The sequence below is a fragment of the Mustela lutreola genome, chromosome 6 (assembly GCF_030435805.1).
Source record: "Mustela lutreola isolate mMusLut2 chromosome 6, mMusLut2.pri, whole genome shotgun sequence".
Classification (NCBI taxonomy): Eukaryota; Metazoa; Chordata; class Mammalia; order Carnivora; family Mustelidae; genus Mustela; species Mustela lutreola.
In genome coordinates this window covers 157,543,859-157,569,344 of record NC_081295.1, presented here as the reverse complement: position 1 = coordinate 157,569,344, position 25,486 = coordinate 157,543,859, and the positions used below count along the sequence as shown (strand labels likewise).

Below are 25,486 nucleotides of genomic sequence, written 5' to 3'. Positions count from 1 at the left end.
TGCCTGGATTTTCAACTGCAGATTCAGCACCACCCTGTGTACTATGACAGCACTTGCATTTTTTAAAAATCTCCACAAAAAATTAATTTGTGTGCTGAAAGAATGAAACTGTACCTCTTTAATCAATTCAACAAATGATTTCCCATATCTCACATCAAAAATTAGTCATAGAAAAAGGTAACACTTCAGTTCAACATTTTTACAGATAATTTTTGAAAAATTACTTGTTACAGTAGTCTTTGAAACTCTACACAGATGCTCGTCTTTTTAAAAAATATTTACTTAATAATTCCATTACATGCATCAGGTTTGCTTTGGAAGGGTACAATCGGATTTGTACCTGTGATATTTTTGTCCTGTTAATATTGGCATCATGTTCATTTTTTCTGCCTTAATCTGATGGATTAGCGTTGTGCTCCAAGTAGAAATGTGCAACGTATCTCCGAAACTCTAGGAGGTCTAGAGCGGTGCCCGGGTTACAGGCTCTATGTAGTTGCCAGGCGTTGTTCATGGCCACATCAATTATGTAACTCACCAAAATTGAGTACCATTTCTTGCTTCTTATTCTCACCCTGTACTTGGAAATGATTTGATCCATTTTAGCGACACCTTCCCTGCACTCACCATACAGTTTCACTAGGGCCGGCTGAGCTCCCTGGTGGACGTCCTCCTCATTAGTAGAACCCCTGAACTCCCGGGCTGGTGCTATGCCCACAGCGTTGGAGCACAGGCTGATAATGCCATCGCCATGCCAACGACACAAAATTATCTCTTCATTTTCTTCTACTCGGAAATCAAAATATCCCTTCTTCATTTTCCTCATATGTTCTGCATTCATGAGGGGACATTTTTCAGTCCTGTTCTCTCGAATTGTTCCTGTTGCCCTCAGTCCTTTTTTCTTCAAGGCTGACACCAATTTGATACTCGTAAAGAAGCTATCAAAAAACAGGTGGTAGGGATACTGGCCTCTCTCTAGAAGAACATCAGCAAAATGCAGCACTAGATTCCCACCTAAACCCAGATCGACATCCTTACCCACCATCACTGCTGAGTCTTCTTGATAAGGCTCAAACCACACCAGATAACCCTGTGTGGTTGTGCCACACCAGATTTTATAGCCAATTCTAAGAGGTTTCCCATTCAGGAACTGGTCACTGTCAAAGCATTCACACATCGTCTTACCAAAATAATAGTACTCTTCCAGGGGAGCATACAGGAGGAAATTTCTATTCATTTGCTTTATGAGAGGCCTCAACTTTGTAAACTTATCTTTTTGATCTAGGTGGCTATTATCTGCAAAATGTAGGTATGAGAAAATCAATTCAAATCTGTCCCTTCTAATTGCATCTCTAACCAGGTTCTGGTCAGCATCAGAGATGTCCCAGTACATTCCCCTTCGGGGACGCCTCACAAATCCACTCAAAAGCAAGATACCCAAGACACACCTTATTTCCGGAACTGTGACTTCCAGGCTGACATTTTTCTGAGATGCGTAATTATTGGTTTCATTGACAATCATGTTGAATATTTCATCATCAAAAAATAACTCAAAGAGCTCTACTGGGTTCAGCTTCTCACTCTTGAGATTCAAAAGTCCAGAATCCAGCACTGACCAGCTTGGGAAGTTGGGTTTAATGTCTCTTTTGGTCCAGTTCTTCTCTGGTACATCTGACATCTTTAGCTTCTTTTGAGCGTGGTGGGCCTCAAGCTTGTTATCTTCTTCCACATCTGAGTCCCCAGAGAATGCAAGGCCTTGGAGCAGTTCACTCACCCGAGCTCTGTCCTTTCTCCTCCCCTTGCGGGTCATGTCTCCTGCAGCATATTCCAAGGAGGAGATGTGCATTCGGGCCCACAAGTCACCCGGGTAACGGTCCTTCAGGGTGTTCAAATGCGCAACTGTCCTGTCAGCAGGGACAGAAGTACAAGGTGGCTGGGGCATGCCATCTCTGGAATGAAAAAAGAAAACAACACAAAAATCCTTAGTCTCACTATAACATGAATCCTGTGTGATTACCTGCTTCTCACTCCTAGGACCTAACGCTGTGGCCTCTCCCTGGCTTGCGCTCACTCCTCGGGACAACCAGCTGTGAGTTTGGAAGGAGGAGCTGGGCATCTCCGGGCAGCACCTCCCTCTTTGGGAGCAGGTGGCAGATGCCCCAAGCTCCTTTTGGCCCCAAGCTGTACCAGGCAGGCCTGTGTAGGAGGTGGTCTGCTGGGGGGCTCCTTTCCTAGCCAAGCTTCTGTTGGTAATGAAGTTGAGGTTTCCAGAATCATCTCTTTTACTCCTGTATCTCCATCAGTTCGTCTAAAACTTGGACAAGGAAGGGGGTCGTTGTTTACTGGGCTCCCTCAGCACTTCTGAGTGTGAAGGATTAAGTCTCTCCCAGCTCTACGTTCAGCTGGGGGACACACTGTTCTGGGGAGAAACTCAAGAGAAATTAAAACTTAACTGCCGTTGAACTGGTTTTTATGGGGTTTACAAGGAAGGAAGCTAATGTCACCAAGACGAGAAACATTCTACACACGCTTCTTTTTTTATCTGAGAAGTTTGGATTTCCCCACTCGTGTCCTCTTGGTAAAGAAACAGTCTAGACTAAGGGGGAAAGACACTGAAAAGAATATGTTGTAACTTCCGCAGCATGCATTTACTTGTTTGCCTACAGCATTTGTCCCGGGTGTCTCCAGCGTGCACGCGCAGCCCATTCGGCGTCGCCTAACGTTCCCGCTGCGGGGACCCTGTGCGGAGGCCGCTGTCCCGTCTTTTCGTGTCGCCGCCCCACGCCTCTGCCCTCCCATCTCACGGCCCCTCCCCGCCTCCTGCTTCCACTTCCCTTCCTGCTCAGTCGGCTGACCCCGCGGTCCGCCACCTCAGCCCCTCCCTGGCCGGGATCGTCCCGAGCACCTGCCCAGGGACCTTCTGCAGCCCGACTTCAGCGCCGGGTCAGGCCGCCATTGAGGCTTCTCCAGTCCTCGCCCCCGCGTGGGCGCCGCTCCCTGCTCACCCTGTCGGTCTCCGAGACTCGGCCAGCCACCACCCTGTCTGGAGTCCTGCTCCCCGGCCCCTCGCTCCCCGCTCTCCACACTTCACCTCTTCATCCTTCTCAAAGCTTCAGCCCCACACCCTCGCGCCCGGCTCCAGAGAGGCCCCAGAAGGGCTCAGGCAGAAAGTGCCGCTGACCCGGCCGCCTGCTCCCGCTCCCGCCACACCCTCCCCCCCCAGCTCTGACCCTCTCTGGCGCCCGCGTGGTTCCTCCTCGGCCTCTCTCCTTCCCACCTCATCTGCAGCCCCAGACCCCGGCCCAGCCCCGAGTCCTGTCCAGATGGCCCCTCCCCGGCCCCACGCTGTGCCCTCCCGGGCTGTGCCCCGCAGGGACAAGGCACTTCCTGACCGGGTGGAGCCAAGGGAAACCGGGTGGAAAGCCGGAGCGTAAGCACAGCGGCTAGAGAGTCCAACACCGCTCTTCCTCCGCCTCTCCCATCAGCTCATCACTGATCCTGGATCCACACCGTGTAGCTCGTCGGGCCTGTGACAGAAACCCGAGCAGCTTTCCCAGACCATCTGCTCGGGGACAGTGGCAGGCTGCGACTGTCCTGCCTGCAGCCCGTGCCTCTTCGAGTCAGCTCATCGGAAAGCCAGGGCTACCGGAGGCAGCTGCGGTCCAGTAAAGGCCGGAACCCGGTCCACGCCAGTCCTTCCAATCCCGTTCCCGATACTCGGTGCCACCAGCCTCTTTCCGCCAGACGTCCCCGGAGTCCCTTTCATCCAGTGGGAAACGGGAAGCCGGGCAGGGCCTCCGGGAAGCCGTCTGCACTCCCGGTCCCGGGAGGGCACATGTGTAGAGGCGGCCTCCTGCCCGCTGTAGACCTAGTACTTGGCGCCGCAGGGACCGTCCTGCAGTCACGGGGGCCAGAACTGGGTAATGACACCGGCTGGCGAGTAGGAGCCTCCTCCGGCTGGTCTGAGCACAGGCGGTGCTTCTCTCCGCGAGTCCAGGCAGCGGTACTGAGCAGAAGCGAACCGAGACACGTCCTCGGACTGGGCAGTCCTGCGGCCGGTAGTCTGGCCCGGAGAAGTGCCCCCACAAGGGCGTGGAGCGGAGTCAGCCGCGCGCAGCGGTGTCCCTGCCGAGGGTCTGCGGGCTCCGTGGCGGCTGTGAGTACTTGGACACACGCGCAGGTCTGAAAACGTGCCAAAGTGCGTATTTTATACAAACACATATTGACGATGGACGCGCCTCATGGCCCAGAATGGTGGAAGGAGGAAAGGGGAGCGAGTAGCAGGAAAAGGAGGTAAAGCAACTGTGGCTGGCGGGGCCGCAGCGGGTGGACACTTGGGGAGTCAGGTTTCTGGGCTCTGAGGCCAAGCGCCCCCGGCGGACACCACCGGATTCCCACTGCGCGCGCACGAGGACTCACAAAGCGTCATCTCCTTCGGTGGACCTTGGCTCAGGCCTGTGGACTTTATGAACAGTTTCACTTTTCTTAGGATTTAAGACATTTCCGCTCTCACTCAGCTGCGGTTCGGAGCCCCCCCGCCGCTGCCCTGAGGCAGGCTAATTTCCCGCGCACTGTTTCCTTTCTCCTCTCCTCAGCTCGGAGGGGCTCATGGCCTCACCCGAACGCAGCCCTCTGCCTCTGACCCGGTCCCTCCTGTCCTGCGTGAGGAGTCCCCGTGCTCCATGCCCGCAGCCGGCACCAAGCACCCGCTGCTGTCTTTACTTCCTTCACCACCAGCCACTTTGCTAACGCGAGGTCTCTCTCCACCGCCACAACAGGCCTCACTCTTGTCTAAATTCTCTGCCTTCTCTGGCTCTTCTGTGGTTCCACAAAGACCTAAGGGCGCTCAGGGAAGGAGGAAAGGTAAACGGAGTCAGGATGGGATTCTTGGAGGCAACTGTGCCCAACTGAAGGTTTTGTGTAATGCGATACTGGTAGGTCCCGGTGACTCGGGCCTCCCGCGGTGACAGAAGTGAGAGTTACTGGTCCTGCACTGTCCCAGGGAAGCAGCTGTGGACCAGTGGACACTCACCTACTGGCTGTTCCTGGGGCCTCAGCAGCGTGCTCCGTTTCTTGAGAAGTTTCTGTCTTTGTATTAAATAATCCATCTTCAGTTACAACTTCTTCAGCTAAAATAATACAATTTATATGTCATCTGTTGCCTGAATTAAGAAAGAGGAAAACAAAAATTTCCAGAGTACGGAACAGAATTGTCTTTTTCAGGGAGCTCTACGGCCAAGGTGGGGCTCAGACTCACAACCCGAGATGGGGAGTCGCCTGCTCTACTGCCAGAGCTGGCCAGGCGCCCTGGGAATAGGATTTTCAAATTAACGTAATCATCAGGCGTCCCAGGAGTGCTGTCCCGCAGCCCTACAAAGTCTGGCACAGTACGGGAAGATAATGAGGAAGGTCAGTTAGCTGGGAAGAGGGTCTAGCAAGATAAAGCACATTTAAAGAAAATTATGTGAGGACAATAGTCTTTTTGGAGCATGAAGAGAGCTTCTCTGAGGTAAAGAAGGGATCAGGCAGAGGCATGTGTGCGGTTTCCAGACTGGAGATGGCTCAACTGGACACTTACGTGGAACCCTTTATAGGAAAGAAGACGGGAAGCAGAGGAGTCGTGAGGGGGTCAGGGAGTACGGAGGGATGAGCGAGAAGGGGACCAGAGCCAGTAAGCTGAGTGATGAGTGACGGAAGAAGATGGGGGGATGTGAAAGGGCAAGGGCTGGGACAAGTCCGCAGGCAGAGGACAGAGAAGGGGAAGGGAGAGCGACGGGCTGTCGGGAATGTTGGCTCACAAGGGTCATTCAGAGCTAATGCCAGGAGAAGGTGCGCACAGACACAGGACTGGCCAGAGGCTGCCCTCACCCATCAGACAGACGTCTGGAACCTTCTCCTGAGCCGACTTCCCATGGGGGCTCCCGGGGATCCGACTCGGAGGTGGCCACTGCTCTGTGACAAGGGCCTGGGTGGCTTCTTCCTCAGTCTTCACTGATGTCTAAAAAAGCAAAAGACGGTCTCTTAGTCTTCCCTGTGGTAAAGCTGGGGGTCCTGTTGTGAACGGCGCGTCCCCCACTCCAGGGGCAGTGGCACAGCCCCCCCCCAGAGGGCCGTGCTTTCGCTGAGGGTCTTGGCGGTGGGCGGGGGGTCATCCTTGCCCTCCTCCTGGCTGCTGGTGGTTGGCAGGAATCCGTGTTCTCTGGCTTGTAGATGCGTCCCTCCCGTCTGCCTTCACACAGCCTTCTCCTAAGGACAGCACCAGACCTGCGCCCGCCCTGATCCCGGACGACCGCATCTCACCTGCATCCCATTTCCAAAAGTGTCTTTCCAATAAGCTAACGTTCACAGGTACCTACAGTGCTAGGGCTGCAGAGTACCTTTCAGGGGGACACAGTGCGACCCACAGCATCAACTGTATTGATTTAAAAACATGTAGATGACTTCTTCTCTGTACAGTTATTTTCCTAAAGATAAAATATTCGTTAAGAATAGACGGCACAAGAACTAATTAGAAGCCACAAGAAAGGACCAAGGGAGGGGAGGACTCCACGAGGACTGACTCCACGTGCTTTGAGAAAACCGATTCAGCGACACAGGCCTTGATGGAAGACTTAATAATTAGGTAAATGACTAGGAAAATGACTGAACCACTGAGAGGCTAAGGGGTGGTGACGGGAAATTTTGCGTTACCATCATTACCATCCTGAAGGTCAGGTCTGTGCCAGAAAACCAAGAACGGGAAGGAAGAATCCTGGAAGCCAGGTGGGGGAGATACGGCGGAGGCCCCCAAGATAAAGCGCACGCAGGGGTCTGCCTCTTCCCTCTCACACTGAGACGTGGCTGTGCCTCCTGTCACAGCGCAGACTAGGGCACGCGCAGGTCATCCACACAGGCCCCGCAGGAGGCATCCGTGCCCTGACTCCTGTCACAAGCTGCTGGAGAAGCTCCCCACGGTGAGGGCCGCCAGCCTGACAAGGGCAAGGAGGAGATGGCGGGAAAGCGGGCCGCCACCCACCACACCCCTGTGAGCCGGGCACCCTGCTCACCTGGGACCCTGCTGCGTCCTTGCCTCTGACTGGTCGCGGGGGAGCAGGCCCTGTGGGGGAGAAGACGGGCGTCCTGTCTGAGCCACCAGAGCCTGGAGCAGTGCCCTAGGGGGGGGGGCGCTGCACAGCCTCTAACATGCCTGAAACTGAGGTGGCCGGCCACAACTGTCCCCATTCTGTCCGGAACCTAGTTCTAAAACTGCAGGGTCCCCCACCCACAACACCAAGTGGAACTCTTCAAGTGCTTTATAGCAGTGCCCTGTCACATAAAGCGAATTTTAAAGTCACAGATGAAAATAAGCAGGAGGAAGAAGCTAGTGCTCCAGGGAAACCTAGGCCGGGGCGGGGGGGTGGGGGGGGGGCGGGGCGGCAAGGGGAGACGGGACTGCAGGAGAGCTGCGGGAGCGGAGCAGACAGCAGCAGCGGCTGTGTGCGGGTGTGTGCGGGGCGCGGGGGGCTCTCTGGGAGACGAAAACCCTCCCACAGACGAAGCCACTGTAGGCAGGAGGTGGAAAGGCGGGCAGTCCACCTCGTCGGAAGCCGCCCATCCGAAAGGGACCCACAGTGATCAAACAGGAAGGAGGACTGCAGGGGCCGGGCACCGTGCTGCTGCTTGAAAAGAGGATTTCCCGCGCAGAATAATCCCAAGTTCAGATTCTCATCTCCATTTATCCTTGCAGGTGCAGGGGCATCGGAGCAAAGTGCAGCGACATGGGGAAGTCGAGAGCCATCCAGGGGAGACGGTGCAGCAGGGCGCGCTGAGCTTACCTGGTACCGTGGGTATAACGAGGTCGCATCCGCTTCAGCACACACAGCCCAGAAAATGCCGCAGAGACTGGCAGGACAGACTCTCGCAAGCGAAATGCAGAGAAGCAGCCACGTGAGAGAAGACGGGAGGGCGAAGGTGCGGTCAGGAGGCAGACAGACCCTTGCCACTGTCTGTGGAGGGGGGCGGACACCCTGGGCACTGAGAGGGGAGAGCAGCAGACCCTGCCTGGCCTGGGAGCCTCGGCGGGAGATGAAGCCCAGAGCCTCTGGCTGCGGAAACAGAGCGGCCGGGTTCCCCCAGGGCATCGGATCAGGGGTGCTTCAGCGGGGACTTTAAAGATCCCCTGCTGAGCTCTGGGAAAGGCGGGCGGGAGGAGACGGGAGCCCTGCTGTCTGCGGCTGGGAGACGCAGAGCAGCATCAGTGTGAGAAATGCCCGCGGTCTGCAGGCACGAGCTTTGTGTGCCGCCCTCTGAGCGTCCTGCAGCCAGTGGGGGCCGGGCCAGTGCTGCGCTCCCCGCAAGCCTCCGCCCCCTATTCGCCTCCAGCCACAGTCCCTCCGAAGCAGTTCTGGGCGCTGCAGTGCCCTCCTCCCTGGGACCTGGATGGCCCTGCCACACCACAAGGCGCGTCCACATGCTCAGGGGCCTCCAGATCTGGCTTGTGGCAAGAGTTTTCTAAAGGGGTTCCTGGCCACCCCTCACGGCCAGCCTTACCCACCAGCTGCCAATGCCACAGCCCTGCCCCCTCCAACGCACCCTGAGCCCGAGCCCATCCAGACCCAGGCCACATGCCTGGCAGTGTGCCAGCAGTCCCCAGAGGGGCCAGTCCCACTCTCCCCCGGGGCAGAGCGGGGCAAACATCTGCTCTGAAGCTGCGCGGGGGTGGACACAGGGTACCTCGCGACTCGGTGCCACTGCCTCTTTGGCAAACACTGGGACTGTCTCAGCTCGAGCCCAAGGCAGCCTCAGACGGACTCACAGGGACCCAACGAGGCTCCAGCAGGCGGAGGGAGCCCGGAGGGCATGCGAAGCTCCCCCCACAGCCCTGGGGCGCACACAACACAGACCCCCCACGCATGTGTCCTGATGAGTGGGGCACGTTGCCCGGCAGGCGCAACTCCCCACGAGGCCGCTGCTTAGAAGAGCCGCAGACGTAGCAGACCGTCCTAACACCGGAGGAGAGACAAATGAGACCGAGGAACACCGTCCAGACGAGACAGGTAAGTAATGTACCGGACAGATTCAAGGTAATCACTGGACTTCAGAGCGGAGGATCTCCATGAGACCCTTAAAGAGACAGGAAAGATAAAAAAGAACCAATCGGAGGAGAAGAACAAATTAAAAATACACGAGAGGGAATAAAGAGTAGACAAGGAAGCAGAAAAATGGATCCATGACCTGGAGGATAGAGGAACAGAAAGTAATCAAGCCGAACAGAAAGAACAAAGATGAATAAATGATGAAAATAGATCAAGCATGATAACTGACATTAGAGGAATCGCAGATGTGAGGAAAGAAGGGAGGCAGAAAATTTCCTTAATAGCTGAAAATCTCCCCAATCTGGAAAAGGAAACGGGATTCCAAATCTAGAGGCACAGAGAGCCCCCAGTGAAGTCAACCCAAAGATGGTCTGCACCAGCACACACGGAAATCAGGAGTGCCTGGGTGGCTTAATCAGTTAAGCCTCTGCCTTCAGCTCTGGTCATGATCTCAGGGTCCTGGGATGGAGTCCTGAAGCGGGCTTCCTGCTCAGTGGGGAGCCTGCTTTCCCCTTTACCCTTCCCCCTGGCTCATGGTCGTTCTCCCTCTCTCAAATAAATAAATAAATGAAATATCTGGGGGATAAAAAGACACATAGTAATTAAAATGGCAAAAATTCAGGAAGAGAAACTTTTAAAAGCAGCAAAAGGAAAACCATTACATACAAAGAAAAACCACATAAGGGTATCAGCTGGTTTTTCAGGATAAACTACACAGGCCAAAAGGGAGTAGCGAGTTATATTCAAAATGCGTAAAGAAAACAACCTGCCACCCAAAATATTCTATGCAGAAATGCTATCACTCAGAATGGGAGAGGAAGAGCTTCTGAGACAAACAAAAGTTATAGGAACTTGCCACTAAACCAGCCTGACAAGAAACGGTCGAGGGACTCTTGAGTGGGAAGGGAAGCCCGTACTCAGAAATAGGACAGCAGGGAGGACGCGAGGAAGAAAATCAAGTGTAGCTGTAAAAGTCAACCAAGGAATCCACAAAACAGAAGGATGGGAAATATGAAACCACATACCAAAACCGCGGAGGGGGAAGAGTAAAGAATGGGTTTAAACATAAGCAGCCGTTGACTTAACACTGACTGCCGGGTGCAGATACTATGCACAAGCCTAATGGTAACCACAAATCAAAACAGTGAATTGCAAAAAACGAAGGAATCCAAGTAATCTTACTGAAGAAACTCAACACACCATGAGCAAAGAAAGCAAGAGAGCATGAGGTGGACGGAAACTCCCGGCTCCAGCCCCTTTTCCGCCCCAGCTCCCCTTTGCTCCAGCTGGGGCCAAGGAAAGACCAAATAGCCATCCCATTTGACTAAGACAAGATAACAAGTCTTTGCTCCTGCTGAGACAAGAAAATGACCAGGTGCCCAGTCCTGTTTAAATAAGAAAGAGAAACAGCCCTCTAAGTGATTTAGCACTCTCTTGACTTACCTCCACATAGATTATACTTCCAAGTGGAAGGGCCATTTGGCCTTGAGAGACCTCAAAAACACCCTGTCACCATCCCCCATTGCCTGTAACCATAAAAACTTCTCCTAACCCTGTCGTGCTCAGTCTTTGGGAACGATCCCACTGGGCCCACTAGCGCTAATAAAGCTGTGTTCTCCCGTCTCTCCGTGTGCCATTTGAGTTTCCTCAGTCACCTGGGATTTTCCGCAACAAGCAGAAAAGAACTTTAAAAAACATAAAAGAGTAACAAAATGGCTCTAGGCTCTGTGTACATACCTGTCAATAATTTTTGACTGTAAAAGGAATAAATGCTCCAATCAAAACACAAATGATGGCATGGACAGAAAAGCAAGGCCCAGCGCTATGCTGCCCACAAGAGACTTCAGCCCTAAGTCCCAGGCGGATGGGAAGTGAAGAGACAGAAAAGCAGTCATCTGGCAAATGGAAGTGAAAGGAAGCGTGGGTAGAACACTTCTATCAGACAGAATATACTTGAAAACAGAGACAAGAGACAAAGACAGATATTACATAATAGGAACAATCCAACAATAAGATATACCATTTGTAAATACTTATGTATCCAACATGGGAGCACCTAGATGTATAAAATAGTTAATAACAAACATGAAGAAACTGCGAGTAATGCAGTAACAGCAGGGGACTTGAACGCCCCGCGCACATCCCCGGACAAGTCACCCAAACAGAACATCAACAAGGAAACAGTGGCTTTGGAGGACACTCTGGACCAGACAGATCTAACAGAATCAGAACATTTCATACTAACGCAGCAGAATACACATTCTTTTGAAGTGCACACAGAATATTCTCTAGAATGGATCACATATTAGGCCACAAAACAAGTCTTACAAATTCAAAAAGACTGAAATCATCGTTTCAATAAATGCAGAAAAAATACTTGACAAAGTACAACATTCAGTCATGATACAAACCCTCAAGAAGGTTTAGAGAGGACATACCTCAACCTAATAAAGGCCATATATGAAAAAATCAAAGCCAACATCACAGTCAGTGGTGAAAACTGACTTTTCCCCTAAGATCAAGAACAAGACAGGAATTTCTACTCTCACCACTTTTATTCAACGTAGTACTGGAAGTCCTTGCCACAGCAATCAGGACAGGAAAAGAAATCAGAGGCATCCACATTGGTATGGAAGAGGGAAACTATTTGCAGTGACATGATATTCTACAGAGAAAACTCTAGAGACCGCCAGGAACCTATGAGAACTAGTAAATGAATTCAGTAAGGTCACAAGACACAAAATCAGTACGCAAAAGTCTACTGCATTTCTATACATACACTTGTAAAAAAGTAGCAGAAGGAGAAATTAACAGAACAGTCCTATTTACCACTGCACCAGAAATAATGAAATCCTGGGAACAAACTTAATTAAGGAGGTGAAAGACCTGTACTCTGCAAACTACAAACCCTGGGTGAAAGAAACGGACAATGAGGGCGCCTGGGTGGCTCAGTGGGTTAAGCTGCTGCCTTCAGCTCGGGTCATGATCTCAGGGTCCTGGGACCGAGTCCCGCATCGGGCTCTCTGCTCAGCAGGGAGCCTGCTTCCTCCTCTCTGCCTCTCTGCCTACTTGTGATCTCTCTCTCTCTGCCAAATAAATAAAAAAATAATCTTAAAAAAAAAAAAAAAAAAACGGACAATGACCCAATCAGAAAGATACTCCTCCTCATATACTGGAAAAAGAGTAACTGGTAAAATATCCTCACTATGCAAAGAAACCTACAGATTTAATGCAATCCCTATCTAAGTACCAGTACTAGTTTTTCACAGAACTAGAACAAATAGTCCTCAAATCTGTGTGGAACCACAAAAGTTCCCAAATAGCCAAAGCGATCATTAAAAAGAACAAAGCTGGAGGTGTTATAATCTCCGATTTCAAGCTCTACTCCACAGAGGCAGTAACTAAGTAAGATACTGGCACAGAAATAAACACACACATCACCAGAGCAGCTAGAGAGCCCAGAAATAAGCCCATGATGTTATGGTCAATTAATTTTCGACAAAGTAGGTAGAACATGCAATGGGGAAAAGGCAGTCTCTTCACAAGCTGGCGGTGCTGGGAGAACTGGACAGCCACACAGAGGATGGAACTGCCACGCTTTCTGAAACCATACACAGAAACTGTAGACAAGAGCGCAGGCAGTATTGTGTCTGAAATTGTCCATAACATTTTTTTATATGTCCCCAGAGGCCAGGGTAACAAAAGCAAAAATAAACGATTGGGGCTTTATCAAAATAAAAGGCTTCTGCACAGTAAAGGATACAATCAGCAAAACTAAAAGAAAACCTACCGAATGGCAGAAGCTATTTGCAAATGACATCCAAAATATATAAAGAACTTAACACCAACAAAATAAATAATCTAACTACAAACTGGGCAGAAGACACAAACTGGCATTTCTCTGAAGACAACATACAGATGCAAACAGAACCATGAAAAACATGCTCAGCATCACTCAGCGTCAGGGAAATGCAGATCCAAACTAGGAGATACCACCTCACACCGGTCTGAATGGCTACAACCAAAAACTCAAGAAACAAGTGTTGGTGATGATATGGAAAAAAGGAACCTTTCTGCACTGTTGGTGGGAATGCAAATTGGTACAGCCACTGTGGACAACAGTATGAAGTTTCCTCAAAAAAATTAAAAACAGACCTACCCTACAATCCAGAAATCCCACTACTGCATATTTACCCAAAGAATATGAAAATGCTAATTCAAAAGGATATAGGCACCACTGTGTTTATACAACATCATAGTGGCCAAATTATGGAAGCAAAGTGTTCCTCCACAGATGAATGGATAAAAATATGGTATATTTCTATAGTGGAATATTACTTGGCCATAAAAAAAATGAAATCTTGCCATCTGCAACAACATGGAAGGATATCTAGATCAATATGATGCTAAGTGAAATAATTCATAGAAAGACAAATGTCATATGATTTCACTCACATGTGGAATTTAGAAAATAAAACAAAGGGAAAAGAAATCAAAACAGACTCTTGGAATGCCTGGGTGCCTTAGTTGGTCTGCCTTTGGCTCAGGTCATGATCCCAAGGTTTTGGGATCAAGCCCTGCACTGGGTTTCTTGCTCAGCGGAGAGTCTGCTTCTCCCTTTCCCCTTTCTCCTCGCCCTGCTCATGCTCCCTGTTGCTCTCTCAAATAAATAAAACCTTATACAGGAGGCAAGAGATCCCCCCAAAATATCCACCTAAGGTGCTCCACACCAAGACACATAGTAATTAAAATGGCAAAAGGACATCATAAGGAGAGAATTTATTTTTTAAAAGATTTATTTATTTGAGAGAGCATGACTGGGAGAGGGGCAGAGGGAGAGAGAGAAGCAGACTTCTAGCTAAGCAGGGAGCCCAGTGTGGGGCTCAATTCCAGGACCCTGAGATCATGACCTGAGCTGGCGGCAGAGATGCAGCTGACTGAGCCACCCAGCATGCACCTGTTTAATGAGACTCCAAACTTTAACCCTGTAAGATGTTGCCACGTGATCTCCCCATTCCTCCCTCATGCTCCTGCTAAATAAACCCTACCCTTTAGCCATGCTGGTTGACTTACTATCCCTTGAAAATACCAGCACAGGAAAAGGGATGCCAGTAGCCTAGGAAGTGGTCTTCAGTTCATGTAGTCTCAAGTAACCTGGAGAAATGTGCTGGGATTATAACTGGTAGGCCTTTAGCTAGAGTCTCTAGAATACTGAGGAGCTAAAAGGATATATACTTTTTAAAAAGCACTTGAAAATGACAAGACTTGCTTCCTGAGGGCCCAAAAAGCATTCTCATCCCGATCACACACACCATAGCAGTGGTGCCTCCCTGCAGGGATGCAGGAAACCACAGCAGGTCATCACTCTGCCCAGATGACCGCTGGCTTCTGGCTTCTGGCTCTGTGAGCCATCTCGGGCAGCTTTTAAGAATTCACGTACCTGAGACTGTCTCTTCAATAAATGGTGCTAGGAAATTGGACAGCTAGGTATAGCAGAATGAAACTCGACCATTCTCTCACACCATACACAAAGATAAACTTGAAATGGATAAAAGACCTCTATGTGAGGCAGGAATCTATCAAAATCCTAGAGGAGAACATAGGCAGTAACCTCTCTGACATCGGCCACAGCAACTTCTTTCAAGATATGTCTCCAAAGGCAAAGGAAACAAAAGCGAAAATGAACTTTTGGGCCTCATCAAGATCGAAAGCTTCTGCACAGCAAAGGAAACAGTCAACAAAACAAAGAGGCAGCCCATGGAATGGGTGAAGATATTTACAAATGACACTACAGACAAAGGGCCGATATCCAGGATCTATAAAGAACTCCTCAAACTCAACACAAAACGTCAAAAAATGGGCAGAAGACATGAACAGACACTTCTCCAATGAAGACATACAAAGGGCTAACAGACATATGAAAAAATGTTCATCATCACTAGCCATCAGGGAGATTCAAATCAAAACCCCACTGAGGTACCATCCTACACCAGTTAGAATGGCCCAAATCAACAAGACAGGAAACCACGTGTGTTGGAGAGGATGTGGGGAAAGGGCAACCCTCTTACACTACTGGTTGGAATGCAAGTTGGTGCAGCCACTTTGGAAAAACAGTGTGGAGCTTCCTCAAGAAATTAATAACAGAACTTCCCTATGACCCTGTGATTGCACTACTGGGTATTTACCCCAAAGATACAGATATACTGAAAAGAAGGGCCATATGTACCCCAATGTTCATAACACCAATGGCCACAGTCGCCAAACTGTGGAAAGAGCCAAGATACCCTTCAACAGACAAATCGATCAAGATATAGTCCATATACACTATGGAGTATTACGCCTCCATAAGAAAAGAGGAATCCCCAACTTTTGCATCAACGTGGACAGGACTGGAAGAGATTATGCTGAGTGAAATAAGTCAAGCAGAGAGTCAGTTATCATATGGTTTCACTCACTTGTGGAGCGTAAGGAATAACAAGGAGGACACTGGGAGAAGAAGAGAAGTGAGTTGGGGGAAGTCGGAGGGGGAGATGAACTATGAGGGACTGTGGACTCTAAGAAACAAACTAAGGGTTTTGGAAGGGTGGGGGGTGGAAGGTTGAGTGAGCCTGGTGGTGGGTGTTAAGGAGGGCACGGATTGCATGGAGCACTGGGTGAGGTGCATAATGAATCTAAGAACACTGAAAAATTTAAATTAAAAAAAAAATCATTGAGAAAAAAAAAATTCACTTATATGAAAGAATCTCCCATCCTATGACCGCTGTTATCTTTTGGTCAATCATCCTCACCAGTCTGACAACTGCCCACCTCCATTCATTCCCCCGCTCCTATCTCCAGTGAAAATGAAACTGCTTCCAGCAGATGAATGTTCTCCTAAGTAAGTGGTAATGTCTGCCCACTGTGGGGCTCCCTACCACCTCTCAACTTCACATAAACCATTCTGGGGCTTTATTGTAATGCTGGCTTTTCATAGCTGAGGAAATAATATAGAACCATCAACCATGGGGCACCTGGGTGGCTCAGTCATTAAGCATCTGCCTTTGGCTCAGTTTGTGATCCCAGCATCCTGGAATCGAGCCCCACATCAGGCTCCCTGCTCAGCAGGGAGTCTGCTTTCCCTCTCCCACTCCCCATGCTTGTGTTCCCTCTCTCGCTGTGTCTCTTGTCAAATAAATAAGTAAAATCTTAAAAAAAAAAAAAAAAAAAGAACCGTTAGCCATGTAAGTAGGGTAATATCAAGGCCTATTTATGCTGTATGCTGTGGGTAAACACCACAAGCAATGTGAGCCCGATACATTCTCCTCTCCCTCTGATGACATTATTACATGAACCATTTACTCTACACTTACTGTCAAAATACCAATATTCACAGATTATCACTTCTTGGGGGTTCTTCTGGTAGAGCTCTGGAGGTTCACACTTCAAGCCAGTTACCCTGGGCAGGAGCTGGAGGCTCTGACTCTCCAAAGAGGCTCCTTGATACTCTGACACCAGTGGGTACATGTCCTGTCCCTGAGTACAGACACAAGCCTGAGGACAAAAGGTTCACCTTGAAAAGGCATCCTGGTGGGAAGCAGACTGCACAGTACTTAGGGACATCTTGCAGAGGGCCAGATGAGCCGCGGTCCTCTTCTAAAGCGGCAGCGAGTAAGACAGAGGAGCAAGACAGGATGGTCATCCGTGCAGTAGACAAGGACTGCACACGCACCAGGACTCGGACTTTGTTCCACACCCGGAGCTTGTGGTGACAGAGCAGAGGCAAGGCCCACCCAGAGTCGCCGCCCAGGAAGGCAGGAGAACAAACGGGGGTGGGTGTTGACGCTAGTGGGTGGGACTTTAATGAGGAACAGGGTATGTGCCCGATCTCAAACCTCTCCCAAGGGTTACTTACGAATTAGAAGAGGGAGATGGTCACTTTACACTGCAGACATCTGACAGACCCCCCTTAGCCTCATAATGGGACAACACATCACCGTGTGCCTCCTGACGGGACGCACGGAGAACACGGAGCTTCTGGGGGTTCTGGCCTAAATGCACAAGTGGGACTCCACTGTGAGAAAAGTAGAAGACAAACCCACATTTATGAGTGTTCTATAACGTAACCGGTTTGTCCTCTTCAAAAATACCAGTGTCATGACAAAGGAAGACCAGGCAGCTATTCCAGGTTCAAGGACACTAAAGGAAAGTGATCAGATGCAGCGTGTGAGCCGGACTGTATCCTGGGAGCAGGATGACACTGGCCAAAACCACTCCTGGGAGGATACGGCAAAATGTGAACATGGACTCCTCTGTATATCATAGTACGTAACAATTTCAATTTTCTACAACTTGATTTTTGTCTTCTGGTTACACAAAATAGTGTGCTCATGCTTCGGAAATCCATATTGAACACTTAAGTGTTCCTACATAAACAAGTAAGGTGTCCCCGAGAACCCCGCTGGTTGAAGAAAACACAGCGTGAGTGTGTGTGTGATCCACACACCGCGCAGGCGCGAAGAGGATGGGGGCAGCTCCCACACGCAAGGGGGCACATCAGGATCCAGCGTTCACTGGTGAATCTGGGTGAAGAGGATACAGGAGTTCTCTGTGCTACCTTTCCAGATACTTCTGTCAGTTATAAATTATTTAAAAGTAGTAAGAGAGGCTCAGTCAGTCAAACATCTGCCTTCGGCCCAGGTCATGATCGCTGGGGTCCTGGGATCAAGTGCCACATCACACTTCCTGCTCAGGGAGTCTGCTGTTCCCTCTGCTTCCTGCTCCCCCTGCTTGTGCTCACTATGACAAATAAATAAAATCTTCAAAAAAAAAATTAAAAAGTTCAAAACTAACAGTCAGGGGCGCCTGGGTGGCTCAGTGGGTTAAAGCCTCTGCCTTCGGCTCAGGTCATGATCTCAGGGTCCTGGGATGGAGCCCCGCATCGGGCTCTGCTCAGCAGGGAGCCTGCTTGCTCCTCTCTCTCTGCCTGCCTCTCTGCCTACTTGTGATCTCTGTCTGTCAAATAAATAAATGAAATATTTAAAAAAAAAACAAAAACTAACAGTCAGGTATTCACCAACCTGCTGTCCTGGGTCTCCCATGTCTTTCTCCAGGTCCTCCAGCGCGGCCACCGCCTGCTCCCCGCTCTCCGGCTGCTGCTCCCGCACCCAGGCCTGCAGCTCCTCGGGCAGGATGGTCAGGAACTGCTCCAGCACCAGCAGCTCCACGATCTGCTCCTTGCTGTGCGTCTCGGGCCGCAGCCACTGGCGGCAGAGCTCCCGCAGCCGGCTCAGCGCCTCGCGGGGCCCCGGGGTCTCCCGGTAGCAGAACTGCCGGAAGCGCAGGCGGCAGAGCTCCTGAGCGTGGTGGCTGCTCTCCCTCGAGCCCCATGTCTGCTCCCAGGGGGGGTCCTCCTCCTCCACTTTCACAAGGCTGTCTCCGTTTTCAGGTGTGAGGCCTGGCAAAGCTTCATCCATGCTGAGCTTAAAGGAAAAGGTTCACTTAGCCCAGATCTACACTTTAAAAATGTTGTTCCACATCCGAGATGTAAGAATGGATCAATAATGTATTAATATAAGAGCTTCAGAACTCCGGAAACATGTATTTTGTCCCCACCGTTTAAGTCATGCTCACAAACAGAGCCTGCTTGCCTGTGTTGCCAGTGACCATCAGAATCTATCTTGAACCCTAAGGGGGCTGAGCCGGCAGGTAAGGGACGTGAAGGATGGGAGGCAGGAAGAAGGCTCCAGCAGCCTCTGCCTCAGCCGGAGCGAGGAGAGAACTGGATCCGCGGCAGAGCCAAACCTACTCGTCTGTGTGCTTCCCACAGAGAGCCCACCTCAAATGCAGGGGAGACAGACTGTTTCCCAAGTCTCATGTCCCCTAGAATTTCTTAGGATGAAATTTTGTCACTCCTTTCCTCAGGAGGTGGAGTCTGTTTCTTCTTCCCTTGAGTCTGTGCTGACCTAGGACTTGCTTTGGCCAAAACGTTTTGCAAAAACGGCTTTGCAAGAGGAAGCATGTCGCAGCCCTTGGCACACTGCAGCGGGCCTGCTGCGCTCTGGGAAAGCCCGGACTGGCCGTGGACGGGACCCCAGAGGCCCCAGCTGAAGTCCAGCAGTGCCCAGCTCCCAGCTGATCACAACACAGGTAACCCCACCAATAGAAATGGCCAGTCCGCCCACAGAACCATGAAAAATAATAAATTAAGGACGTTTTAAGACACTGTTTGGGGTTTCAACTAATTTTTTAACATAAGAATAGGAAACTGAAACACATGCTTCAAGGTTTTTTTCTCTCAGTTCTCTCTCCTTTTATGATCTCATTAATCCCAATTTCAGCACATCTCTATTCCAAGAATACACAAGCCTCTGGCTGACTCCAACTCACCTTTTCGTTCCTGACGCACATCATAAAATGCCAGTAGGATGCCTTCCAGATCCTCCTGGGTCATAAACTCAACACATCCCAAGCTGAAATCGGAGGCCGTCACAGCTGCACTCACTGTTCTCCCCACTCCCACTGGCATCACCACCACCCCGATGCATTCAGGTTTAAACCCTGCCCCTTTCCATAAGCATTCTGGGTCCAGGGAATCCTCCAGAACACCTCTTACAGCCACTCCCTCCCTTGTATTCCCCATTACCACCGACATTCACGACTACAATAACGTTCTGTGTGGTATCCCTGCCTCACAGCCTGTTCTACTGTCACTGCATTAGTATTTCCTAAAGCACCATTCTGACCACGTTCAACACAACTCCCCCACCAAAAACAGGGTTTCAACTCTTCCTCTGTGGACTGGATTCAGACACCCCAGGATCTGACCTTCCGTGTTTTGTTTTGTTACTGGTTTGTCATTCAGTAAACTACCAAGCACATTATTTTATAGGCACAATGCTAACCCCAAATTAAAAGACAGTCCCTATTCCCTAGAAACCCCAAAATAAAAGACACAGTCCCTACCCCCTTTGCAGACTCCTCACGTCACTGCCATGTTGACCTGCTCGACTTTTCCCCACCCACTTTGTCCCTCATGGCCAGGACGGCCCTTACAGGAGGGCACATTTCCCAAGCACCAGTACAAATGCCCGCCTACACCTCCTATCTGACGCAGGAAACCCCTCTGTCCTCAAGGATATTCTCTCCTCAAGGAGATCCTGGATCTCTATCCAGGATATTCCCAGAAGAGCCAGCCAACCGGCCATCCAAATCCAGTCCCTCACCGGCTCCCCCCACCCCACCCATACAAGGACAGAGGCTCCTTCCAACAGCCCTTGTGAGCCTGGCTCCCGCCCCCCACCCCAAGTCAAAGGCCCCGTCCACACAACCACAGCGAGCCTGGCCCCCAGCCCAAGAAGTCAGAGGCTCCATTCACACAGCCCCAGTGAGTCCGGCTCCTGCCCACCGAGGTCAGAGGCCCCGTCCACGAGCCCCAGAGAGCCCGGTTCCCATCCCTCAATAACAGAGGCCCCAGCCACATAGAACAGCGAGCCGGGCTCCCGTCCACCCCACCATCCCCTGAGATCAGAGGCTCTGTCCACATAGCCCCAGGGAGCCTGGCTCCTGCCACCCCGAGGTCAGAGGCCCTGAGCACACAGCCCTGGCAAGACCAGCTCCCGCCCACCGGGATCACAGCCACGTCCACAAGCCACAATGAGCCCAGCTCCCATGCCTTGATGACTAAGGCCCTGTCCACACAATCCCAGCAAGCCTGAATCCCACCCCACCGAGGTCAGAGGCCCTGTCCACAACCCCAGCAAGCCCGGCTCCCGCCCGTTCCACCGCCCAAGGTCAGAGATCCTGTCCACACAATCCCAGGGAGCCCAGCTCCCGGCCTGTCCCTAAAGGCTGAGTCCGGACAGTCCCAGGGAGCCTGGCTCCTGCCTTCCGAGGTGAGAAACCCTATCCACACAGCCCCAGGGAGCCTTGCTCCGACCCCCAAGGTCAGAGGCCCCATCAACAAACCCCAGCCAGCCCAGAGCCCGTCCCTCGATGACAAAGCCCCTTTGACACAGCCATAGGGAGCCCTGCTCTTGCCCCTTCTGCCCCCACCAACCCCGAGGTCAGAGGCCCCGTCCATACAGTCCCAGGGAACCCAACTCCCGCCTTCCAAGGTCAGACACTCTGTCCACACAGCTCCAGCAAGCCCGAATCCCACCCTCCGAGGTCAGACGCCCCGTCCACACAGCTCCAGCGAGCAAGGCGCCCGCTCCTGGAGCTCAGAGGTTCCATCCAGACAGCCCCAGCGAGCCCGGCTCCCTCACCTGACGACAGAGGCCCCGTCTACAGAGCCCTAGCGAGCCTAACTCCCAGCCCTCTGGCCCCCAAAGTCAGAGGCTCCATCCACACAGGCCCACCGAACGCAGCTCCTCCTAAGGTCAGAGGCCCTGTCCACACAGTCAGAGCAAGCCCGGCTCCTGTCCACTGGGGTCAGAGCCACGTCCACAGAGCCCCAGAGAGCCCAGCTCCCCCCACCCCACCCGAGGTCAGAGGCTGCATCCACAAGCCCCAGCGAGCCCAGCTCCTGCCCCCCTGCCCCAGCCCCCCAAGGTCAGAGGCCCCGTCCACACAGCCCCAGTGACCCCAGCTCCCGCTGCTCTGCCGAGGTCAGAGGTGCCCTCCACGAGCCCCAGAGAGCCCGACTGCTGACCCCCGATGACAGAGGCTGTGCATAAAACCCCAGCGAGTCCTGCTCCTGCCCGCCCCCCACCCCCAGGTCAGAGGCTCTGTCCACACAGCCCCAGAGACCGCAGCATCCGACCACGGAGGTCAGAGGCCCCATCCATACAGCCCGCAGCAAGCACGACTCCCGTCCCCGAGGTCAGAGGCCCTATCCACACAGACCCAGGGAGCCCAGCTCAGGCCTTCCCGGGTCATAGGTCCCATCTGCAAATCCCAGCAAGGCCGGCTCCTGTCTTTCTATGAGGCCCCATCCACACAACCACAGCGAGCCTGGCTCCCCCGCCCACCCCCAAGGTCAGACGCTCTGTCCAAAAGCCCCAGGCAGTGGGCTCCCGCCTTCTGAGGTCAGAGTCCCCGTCCACACAGTCCCAGGGAGCCTGGCTCCCACTGCCCCGTCGAGGTCAGAGGCCCCATCCACAAACCCCAGCAAGCCTGGCTCTCGTCTGCCGCCGACAGGCTCTGTCCCCAGGACGCCAGCAAGCCCAGCCTCCACTCACCCAGGTCAGAGGCGTGTCCACACAGCACCAGTGAGCAGCTCCCCCGAACCCACCCGAGGTCAGAGGCGCCGTATACATGCCCCAGTGAGCCCAGCTCCTGTCCCTTGACGACAGAGGCCCAGTCCATACAGCCCTAGTGAGCCCGGCTCCTGCCTCCCCGCAACCCTGAGGTCAGAGGCCCTGTCCACTCACCCCCACCGATCCCAGCTCCCACCCTTCAAGATCAGAGGCCTGTCCACATAGTCTCAGCAAGCCCGGCTACGGCCCACGGAAGTCAGAGGCCTGTCCATACAGCTCCAGCAATCCCGAACTCCCACTCCCAGAGGTCACAGGTGCCGTCCACACAGCCCCAGCGGGCTGGGCTCCCACCCACCGAGGTCAAAAGCCCCATTCACACAGCCTCGGCAAGTCTGGCTTCCACCCACCGAGGTCAGAGCCAAGTCCACACAGCCTCCGCAAGCCCGGCTCCCCAAGGTCAGAGGCCCCATGCACAAGCCCCAATAAGCCCGGCTTCCGTCCCTCGACAACAGAGTCCCCGTTCACACGGACCCAGGGAGCCTGGCTCCCGCCGGACGATGCCAGAGGTCTCGTCCACACATCCTCAGCGAGCCTGTCTCCTGTCAAACAAAGACAAAGGCCCCATCCACACATCCCCAACGAGCCTGGCTCCCGCCCCTCCTGCCCCCCGAGATCAGAGGCTCCGTCCACACAGCCACAGGGAGCCCGACTCCCACCTTCCGAGGTCAGAGCCCCATCCACACAATCCCAGTGAGCCCGGCTCCAGCCCACCAAGGTCAGAGGTCCCGTCCACACACCCCCAGGGAGCCCAGTTCCCACCTTCCAAGCTCAGTCACCCCGTCCACACAGCCATAGCAAGCATGACTCCAGTCCCTGAGGTCAGAGGCCCCAGGGAGTCCGGGTCCACACAGCCCCAGAGGCTGGTTCTTGTATTCCCAGGTCAGAGATGCCATCCATACAGCTGCTGCGAGGAAGACTCCCCCCTCCTCCCACCCCGCCCCGGAGGTCAAAGATTCCGTCACCACAGCCACAGCGAGTGCGGCTCCCACCTTCCCAAGTCAGAGGCCCTGTCCACACAGCCCCAGCAAGCCTGGCTCCTGCCCACAGAGGTCATAGGCGCCGTCCACACAGATCCAGTGAGCCCAGCCCTCACCCCTGGATGTCAGAGGTTCCGTCCACACAGCCCCAGGAAGCCGGGCTCCTGTCACCGGATGACAGAAACCCGGTCCACACAGCCCCAGCGAGTGCAGCTCCCACCATCCAAGGTCAGAGGCCCTGTTCACACTGCCCCGGGGAGCCAGGCTCCCACCTTCCGAGGTCAGATGCCCCATCCACACAGCCCAGTAAGCCCAGCTCCCCACACAGCCCAGTAAACCCAGCTCCTGCCCACTGAGGTCAGAAGCCCCATCGGAACAGCCAAGCGAGCCCAGTTCCTGCCCACTGAGGTCAGACGCCCCATCCACACAGCCCCAGGGAGCCCAGCCCCCGCCCCCAAAATCAGAGGCCCTGTCCACACAGCCCCAGTGAGTGGCTCCCACCTTCTGAAGTTAGAGACCACGTCCACACAGCCCTAGCAAGCCTGGCTCCCACTGCCCCACCGGGTCAGAGGTCCCCTCCCGTCCACAAGTCCCAGCGAGCGGGGTTCCCATCACCTGACGACAGAGCCCTGTCCATACAGCCACAGCGAGCCCGGCTCCTGCCCTCCCCCCATCAAGGTCAGTGGGTCCGTCCACACAGCCCCAGGAAGCCCAGCTCCTGCTTTCCCGGGTCAGAGGCTCCGTCCACGCAGGCCCAGAGAGCCTGGCTCCTGACTCCCCCCAGCTCTAAGACCCCATCCACAACCTCCCCCCCCCCCCCGCACACGGAGCCCAGCTCCAGCCCTCCGAGGTTAGACGCCCAGTGCACCCAGCCCCCAGCAAGCCTGGCTCCTGCCCACCAAGGTCCGAGGTACCATCCACAAGGGCCAGGAGCCCAGCTCCCATTACCCGACGACAGAGGCTCCATCCACACAGCTCCAGCGAGCCCGCCCCCGCCCCCAGAGGTCAGAGGTTCTGTCCATACAGCCCCAGCGAAGCTGGCTTCCGTCCCCCGACGACAGAGGCCCTATCCACACAGTTCTAGCGAGCCTGACTCCCGCCCCCCGAGGTCGGAGGCCCCGTCCACACAGCCCTAGAGAGCGCATCTCCCATCTTCCGACATCAAGCGCCGTCCACAACCCCAGCGAGCCAGGCTCCCGCCTTGCGAGGTCCGAAGCCCCGAGCCCCACCACAGCCAGCGTGACTCCCGCCCCCAAGCTAAGAAGCCCCGTCCACACAGCGCCGGCGAGCGCGGCTCCCGCCCCGCGCCCGAGGCCCCGTCCACAAGCCCCCGAGGCCGGCTCTCACCGGGCGTCCGGGCCGCACGGCGGGCGGAGGCGGCTGGCAGGGCACCTGCGGCGGCCGGAGCACCCCGGGGGCACCAGGCGGGCGCGCAACGCCTGCGGGTCCGACTGCTGGTCAGCGGACCCAAAGCTCAAGGAACGCGTCCAGCACAGACGCGGCGCCCGCCACCGGCTCGGGCTCGGGCTCGGGCTCGGGCTCGGGCTCGGGCTCCGGCTCGGGCTCGGGCTCCGGCTCGGGCTCCGGCTCCGGCTCCGGCTCCGGCTCCGGCTCCGGCTCCGACCGCTGAGCGCGAAGGTCCCCAAGCGCCTCCTTCCGCCGCTCGCGCAGCCGAGCAGCGGCTTTTCTCGGAACGCGGTCCCGGCCTCTCTAGGATTGCGCCGCCCTTCTCTAGTGCGCCCGGAGGACCCCGCCGCCTCCCCGCGCACGCGCCGGAGGACTCGGGCGGGCCCCTCCGCTCTGTGAACCGTTTCAATTAAACACAGGATGGGGAGCACCTGGGGGGCTCCGTCGGTTGACCGTCCGCCTTTGGCTCAGGTCGTGAACCCAGGGTCCTCACATCGAGCCCCGCATCCGGCTCCCTACTCAGCGGGGTGTCTGCTTCTCCCCCTGCCTCTGCCGCTCCCCCTGCGTGTGCTCTTTCTCTGTCAAATTAATTTAAAAACAACAAGAACAAAACCCCTACAAGATGGGAGTCTCTCTTTTTAGGATACTCTCAGCTTGCTGGTTAGATGAGTGAACAATTACAATCGAGCAAGCAGCACAAATTCTTAAAATTTAAATATGCGGATTATACATGCCAAATAAAAATTAAAATTGCACAGAAACTATAAAATGAAAAGTACCCCATCCCCAAAGCTAA

General features: G+C 53.5%; 1 protein-coding gene across 6 annotated transcripts; it reads right to left on the bottom strand.

The window, feature by feature from the left end:
* Positions 1–82: 82 nt before the first annotated feature.
* Positions 83–24,977, bottom strand: PGBD1 (piggyBac transposable element derived 1). Of its 6 annotated transcripts, XM_059176153.1 has the most exons (6): positions 24,631–24,977; positions 19,437–19,519; positions 18,128–18,529; positions 5,866–5,995; positions 5,030–5,126; positions 83–1,946 (listed from the first exon to the last, which is right to left on the bottom strand). In XM_059176153.1, exons 2-6 carry the CDS (start codon positions 19,458–19,460, stop codon positions 392–394), a joined length of 2,208 nt encoding a protein of 735 aa, XP_059032136.1. In that variant the 5' UTR covers positions 19,461–19,519; positions 24,631–24,977; the 3' UTR covers positions 83–391. The 6 variants fall into 6 exon arrangements, with proteins under 6 accessions (XP_059032136.1, XP_059032137.1, XP_059032140.1 ...); XM_059176154.1 differs by lacking the exon at positions 19,437–19,519; XM_059176157.1 differs by lacking the exon at positions 19,437–19,519 and having other exon boundaries at positions 18,128–18,524.
* Positions 24,978–25,486: the final 509 nt, after the last annotated feature.